The 7066-nt window shown below is 42.2% G+C and overlaps 1 protein-coding gene across 1 annotated transcript; it reads right to left on the bottom strand.

Moving 5' to 3' along the window:
- Window positions 1-144: 144 nt before the first annotated feature.
- LOC116378504 (ras GTPase-activating-like protein IQGAP1) lies at window positions 145-6870 on the bottom strand. The gene is made up of 11 exons (XM_031840394.1): window positions 6697-6870; window positions 6493-6577; window positions 5491-5723; window positions 5266-5398; window positions 5015-5117; window positions 3884-4019; window positions 3702-3789; window positions 2906-3115; window positions 2634-2800; window positions 1507-1629; window positions 145-718 (listed from the first exon to the last, which is right to left on the bottom strand). Exons 1-11 carry the CDS (start codon window positions 6801-6803, stop codon window positions 568-570), a joined length of 1536 nt encoding a protein of 511 aa, XP_031696254.1. The 5' UTR covers window positions 6804-6870; the 3' UTR covers window positions 145-567.
- Between the last annotated feature and the right edge of the window lie 196 nt (window positions 6871-7066).

Genomic DNA, 7066 nt, shown 5'->3' with positions numbered 1-7066 from the left:
GAGTCACACAGACCATAAAGCAGGGGATGCTTTAGGGCGGGCTACACAGTGATTGACAGGTCTCTACTAGAGACGTATACGGCGTCTCTACGTCACTCCTCGATATTCAAATATGGTAACTTCCGTTCATCGGTTGAGAAATAAACAACATGGCCACAGTCATAATCCAAGATGGCAACTGAGAAAACGGCGTTAGACGTAGCGCTGCTACTGAACACCAGCCCCTCTGTAACCATTAAAGCGTGGTGGAAATAGCTAGCTAGCTAACTAGTTAGCTGCCTGCTAGTTAGCTAGCTAAATAGCTAACTTGTTAGCTATTATCATACATTGATTTGAAAGAGAATGTTGACTGCTGTACTATCTCTATGGTTCTGCAGCTTTCATTTTCTGTATGTTTGTGTTTTAAACAGGGTTTAACCCGAGTCTGGACATACAGCTTCAGATGTACACATCTGTAAAAACATAATAATATACATATTTTTGTGTTTAGCGCACTGACATCGGATCTATACTGATGCACGTTTAGGTATTGGAATCATTTTTTTATCGGAACATCTCTAGTTTACTTTAGTGAAGGAAAAAAATAAAGTTATGAAAAAGAAACAATACCTGATATTCTAACTGTAATGTCTCCAAGTGCACGCCCATGAACTTGGCCTTCACCTCAAACACTCCGACAGTCTCCGACGGAGAAATCTCAAAAATGGCATTCTTGAACCTGTGAAGAGAGAAAAGTACACGACAAGGAAACGGATCAATCTTCATGAAGTTAACTACTAACTGCTGATAACAAAGTGAACAAATTGTCTTTCACAAAAGACAAAGTCAGACGTTTGAGATGGAGTTAGAAATGTCACGTTTTGATATTTAACGTTGCATAAAATAAGAACGTAATTGCCGATCATTGATGATCCATATTAACGGATACAGATCCGTTTATTGTTTGATTATAGCAGCTGGTCTACAAGGATCCAGAATATTTAAAAAACACGTCAATGCTCTGAAGTCTGTAAACCATCAACAATTCGAAATGTTATCCTTTAAGTTTGTTAAAGTCCTCGATGGCGTTCTTCTCTTTATAAAAACACAAAATTCAAAAGATAAGGAAATAAAAGATTGTAATTTCATAGATTAAAACAAATCTCGTCATTAGTAGTTTTAATGATGCAATATAATCTGCTCATAATTCATCAGTAATATCTATTTTATATGAATGCGAAAACATCTCCTTCAAACTGCTGGATTTATTCATGTTTCTTATCGAAACTACAGTTTGCCAGATTACATGTGAACACGTCATGACTACGTTTTAATTTACCGTTGCCCAATACTCCTCTTCACTGAACAGAGCCTGAATGCATCACAATGTAATTGAACAGAACCTTCGTTTGTTAGCCGTTAGCGTCTAAGTTTTCTTGAAGAATTCCAGAGAACGCAGGGTGAATAATTGATACACAGATGATCATTGTGTGGATGAAGTATTCCTTTAAACACAGCAGAACTCACTGGTTGGGCTGCAGATCCTCTATCGCGATCAGCACGCCCTTCTCGTGGAGGCGGGAGGCGGTGTACTTCTGAGAAACCTGCTTACCCTTCTTGGCCTTGTTGTCGCCCAGTTTCTTTGACAACCTGAGAAGAAAGACAAGCGCACGGTACAACATGAAACCGTCTCTTAGCGCAGAGAAGGAACGGTTCTTGAAGTGTGTTCGACATGTTCGGAAGATGATCATCAGAGGAGAACGGGGTCGTATTTGACATTCAGGAAAACAAGAGCAAACCATGTATTCTGTTGTTCAGCCGAGTAAACACTACAGCTTTATGATAAATATACTTTCAACTAGATGCATTTATAACAAAGCAAGACAGATTTCCTCTGTCTAACAAACATCTTAACTCTGGTGGTTCAGATTCTGGTCCTTGGTTCCCTCAGTTACTGGTTTTCTATCAAACCAGGCAGCAGCTGTGCTTAATTGGATTTTGCACTCTAGGAACAAAACAGCCGCTGATTAGAAGTCCAAAATCAAAAGCAGCAGGATTCTGAGGATCAACACTGTAACTGCCGGTTACAGGTCACACAGTTCGAATGTTTGGCACAATTCAGAAATGTATTATTATTTAATTATGTTATTATTTGATTAATCACTCACTTTATATTGTATTTAAGTTTTTTTAAAGTAGTTTTTAACTCACAATGTATTACTACTATTACTGTTAAAATAGCTTATAATCTGTTTAATTACTTTTATTGTCTCACGTGCATTGGTCTCAAATATTGTAATCGTTTTTTTCTTTTCTGTTGTTTTCACGGGCCACACTTATTCTGTCTGAGACTCCGACCCCAGCTGATTCCTGTCTCGTGCTGCATACAGATCCCAGTGTAGCTCTGCTAACAGCTCAGGCTTCTGTCAGCAGTTTAAACATGCACACATGTGGCTTGTTTGGCGTTCAAACAGGAATCCTATATGACTCATTTTAAAAAGGTAGACAGGCAGCCAAACATGAATAAAATCTGATTTATAACGGTGAGAACTACGGTACACGTCTCAGTGGTGATTGTTGTGAGAGTACGACGGCTCAATCTGAACCACAAAATGACAAATTGAAACTGTTGAATGAGATGAAAGGCCACTCACTTGCCCTTGCTGGCCAGGTTGTCCATGCACGTCTTGATGTACTGATTGTACGAGTCAATCTGAACATTGAAAAAATTGGTCTTTGAATTCAGGGCGACGTTGGTCTGCTGAAGCCTCACCAGCTCAGCTTTCCGACGCTGACGATACCGTCTCTGGTTTCTGATGTCCTGTAACACACACACACACACACACACACACACACACACACATTACATTTAAGTAAAACACACAGAGGAGTTTTATTTGTCCTCGTCCTCAGATGATCTGCAGACCTTGGCGATGTCGTTGATGAGATCCTGGTAGCGGTTCTCGGGGTGGACCTTCCCCAGCTCGGCCAGCCGCTGCAGGTTGCTCTTGATCTTGTCCTTCTTGCCCTGCAGCGTCAGGCTGTCGTCCACCACCGGCTTCACCTGCTTCATCTTCTCTGGGGTCTTGGCGTCTCTGATGGCCCTCCTCTGCATGGCCCGCTGGTACTCTGCTTCCTGTCATCCAGGACAACAAGATGGATAAAGTTATTTTTACTTTCAGTTAAAAAAAAAAAAAAAAAGGGCCTCATGAAAGAATGTCTCATATGAGCAGATTTGTTCTTAAAGGGATAGTTTAGGTCTTTTAAAGAGTGGTCGCATGAGGTACTTATCCATAGTTAGTGCATTACCTACAGTATTTGGTCCTCAGCACACAGAAGCAAAGCAATGTACTACTGTGGATGACGTCAGTAAAATGTTTTTTAGCCTTAAAAATAGGCCAAGGGGTTTCAATGGAGTCTGGTGGCTTTGGCGAGAGCACAGATAGATACAGCGGCTTGTACCACTGTCTCACAGCAAAGTAAACAAGTGAAAATATTCCAGATACTGCATACACTTAAACTGATATTGATTTTTATTTAGGCAGCTAAAATGCGTTTTGCTGCTGCCCCTATCCACAGCAGTACATATCGTTTCTGTCCCGTGCAGTAAATCCTGTCTGCTTCTTCAAGCCGAAACGGTGTCATCTGTAGCTAAAGCTTAACTCTGGACTATGGATAATCAGCAGTAGCAGCTTTATCAGCCCCCAAATCTCATTTCTGACCTGTTCGGTTGCAGGTGATGAGTCCAGGATCTCAGTCAGAGTCTCTCCAGGCTGGAACCGGATCACGTCCACAATGAGCCTCTTGGTGCTGAGAAGAAACATCAAAGAAACCGTTGAATCTCCCAAAAACGACCGTATAAATCTACTCTCGTCAGCCGTGAATCTCAAACGTACGAACTTACTTGAGCAGGAGCGTGCGGGCGTCCATCTCGACATTGGCCTCGCCGGGGAGGTCAAACTTGTTGGTGAGTGTGAGAGAAACCTCGGTCTTCCCCATCAGCTCTTTGTTGGGGTCGTTGGGAGGAAGAGGATTCTCACCTGGTGAGACGGGTGATCAGATGATAACATATTGGGTGCTTTCTGGTCATGAACGCTCTCATCTAGGGCCGCATTTAACGGCTATTTATATAATCCAGTAATCTAAAAACTAATTCATCGATTATTCTGAAGATTATTTTCTATATTCACCATTAATATAACAATTCATTTAACCAAAAATTAAAGAAAACTTGTCTGTCTTGTTTTTTTTTTGTGTTTTATTTTATCATCTTCTCTTAAAAACAAACAAATGTAAGAAGACATCAGACCATCTGTCAGATTCAAAATACTGGGCCTGTGACGCATAAATGAATTTAATGACTGTGTGTCATAGCAACCATTTCCCTGAACTGAAGCACTTGACCTAAAACTTAAAATGGTTACAACAGGGGGCGATTTAAGTGCTGGAGACGATTAAAGGTTATTATTTGTTGTCTCTAACAACAGTCTGCAACGTTAGTTTAATTCATTTCCTCACTCATACACGGCAGTTAAAGGAAACAAAAATCACAAAACAGCCCGAACAACGTTAGATGACGCATGGTGTAACGGTACGTTAACTGCAGCGGTGCAGAAATGACTTTCGGAAAGATATTTTAAGTGCCTACTACCAACAGAAACACGTTCCTGGTGTTGATAATCCAGATATTTCATGCTTTGGTGGGGACAGAAAAGTACAGTTGTCCCTTTCTGAAATATTTGCACCACTTTAGAGGATCATAGACGAGGTTTTCTTAATTAGCTGCAGCTTGTTCTCTGGGGGAACGAATGCTCTGACCGGACCCAACTACTTGCGCGTTATGCAAATCAACACATTTCCGTACGGCTCAGCACTGCTTTCATTTCATCTGTAAACTGCTGATTTAAGGCAAGGTCAGACACTCACAACATAAACAAAATACCAGATCCAGTATCATCTGTTACTTTTATGAATGAGCTAAATTCTTGTATCGCTGATTGTTTTCGCTGACACTTAAAAGCCTCATTTCACTCACCGATGAGGGACTCGACGGTGGGAACCTCGCCCAGGTCCTCCAGCAGCTCGTGGATGGGGTCGTTGTGCTCCGGAGCGATGGCGTCCTGGTGGTCCAGCAGCAGCTAACGGGAGACAGAAGAATCCAAGTCAGTGTGTTAGTCACACTGGAGTCAAAACCTCTCAGGAACATCTGGAATTAAGACTGGACCGACTGGAACGCACATGGGATTTGAGACAGGAAGAGCTAACGTGCAGGTGCTCCAAACTCACCGTGTGGGTGTTGATGATCTCTCCAATGGAGATGTAGATGACCGGTTTGGTGACGGTGACCAAGTCGGAGTACTGATCCACATTGAACTTATCCTCAAGCGAGGGAACGTCGCACGCCGACAGAAAGAAACGCCTGCGACGGAAGAGAAAAGTCAGATGAGACATAGAGCTTCAAACAGCAACGGAAGACAGAGATTGAGGAGCGTCAACGGTCGGTCACCGGACCTGAACTTCTGGTAGGAGGCGCTGAGATATTCGTTGATGGGATTGAGATGGGCGTTGTCCCCCAGGAACATCTTATTGGAGGCGGCGTGCTGCAGCATCTTGGCGATGGAGCCCAGGTTCCGCCGCTGCTCCGTGGTCAGCTGGCCGCCCGCCGACACCTCGATGATGTCGAAGGCGTCGGGCGCCACGATGGCCGGGTTCATGTAGCGGTAATACAGCAGGTTCCCCACAATCTGACGGGGCAGTTTACTTCAAATTATTATGATGAAATTAAACTACAACCAGAGTTTACGTGAAACTGCTCAGAACAAGGTCTGTGGATGATCTTGAGATACCGGGTCAGGATTTCTGGAAAGAGACGTTGCTATTGAGTGTTTTAAATGTTTGGTTTTTTTAATTTGAGCACCACAAGCCGAGTGACATGGAGACCTGTTATACTGGAGAGAAAGCAGACGTCTCTAAACAACACTGAAACTATCTAGATTGATTAATAGCATGAGAGGGATTAGGACAAATATGGATTTTGTGTTTTGGGGTGACCTGTCCCTTTAAAGACTGTGGAGCACATTCAGTTTAAAAAGGCACGTCTGGCTCTGGCCTCAGAGATATACAGCAGAAATGTTGACGGCCCTTCTGGCTGTTCGGCCCTCGGCTTTAGAACGACCTGCCTGAGGAGATAAGAATCCGTGATCTCTTTTGAATCACTTCTTAAAACTCATTTTTACAGACTGGCTTTTATGTGATGTCGCCTTTTAACTGCTTTATTTTATTACTGTTATTATTGTTGTGTATTATTAGTTGTTTCTCATTTATTCTACTTGCTAGTTTGTTCTTATTGTACGTTTGGTTTTATTGTTTCATCAGGGTTAAAAAGTTGACCTTAGTTTGTCTTTTGCTTTTGTCGGGCCTCACTGTTGAGCTTTCTGTTGTGATATTTCCTCGCCTCGTCTGTCACTTTGTAAGCTGCTTCATAAATGTATTATTATTATTGAAGAGGCAAACCTTGAGCAGCTCGTCCTCTGTAGCGTCGGGGAACTTCTCATGGAGGGTGTCCTTCAGCACTTTGGAGACGAAACGCATCCCGTATCTGAGTGTGAGACAGGAATATGGAAATATATCAAATATATATATATATATAATATATATTGTTGGTGTAAACTATCTGACTACTGTCTGTAAAAAAGTAGACAGTGATGCAGTACGTACGGTATTTTATCCACAGAGACGATGATGGCGGACAGGAACTTGTCAGTGATGGTCTTCATGTTCTTGATGGAGGCTTCTAGTCTCGTCCTCACCTCCTCGTGGGCCATAGCCTGCTCTGGAGTCACGTCGTAGGGCAGCTTACTGTGGACAAAGAGATGGAGCAAACCAGGAACCTTTAACAGTGATCTTAACCTACGAGGCCTTTTCTTTGCTCTGCTATGCAATGCTGTCATCACTGTAAGGAAACACTTTGTAATTTACGACTATCAAACAAAAACAATCTGGCCACTACAACACACTTTCTGCTCTTAACACTACAGTAGTACTGTATTCATACAATCTGAATTTATATAACTCTTTATATATATAT

Source organism: Anarrhichthys ocellatus, unplaced genomic scaffold (genome assembly GCF_004355925.1).
Source record: "Anarrhichthys ocellatus isolate YVR2014 unplaced genomic scaffold, GSC_Weel_1.0 scaffold2697, whole genome shotgun sequence".
NCBI classification, from domain to species: domain Eukaryota; kingdom Metazoa; phylum Chordata; class Actinopteri; order Perciformes; family Anarhichadidae; genus Anarrhichthys; species Anarrhichthys ocellatus.
This window is presented reverse-complemented; position numbering and strand designations above follow the sequence as displayed.

Coding starts and splice junctions, on each gene's coding strand:
- LOC116378504 (XM_031840394.1), bottom strand. CDS start 6,803: ATGGCCCACGAGGAGGTGAGGACGAGACTAGAAGCCTCCATCAAGAAC. Junction 5,118..5,265: donor AGATCATCAACACCCACACG/GTGAGTTTGGAG, acceptor GTCTCCCGTTAG/CTGCTGCTGGACCACCAGGA. Junction 3,790..3,883: donor GCCCGCACGCTCCTGCTCAA/GTAAGTTCGTAC, acceptor GTTTCTTCTCAG/CACCAAGAGGCTCATTGTGG.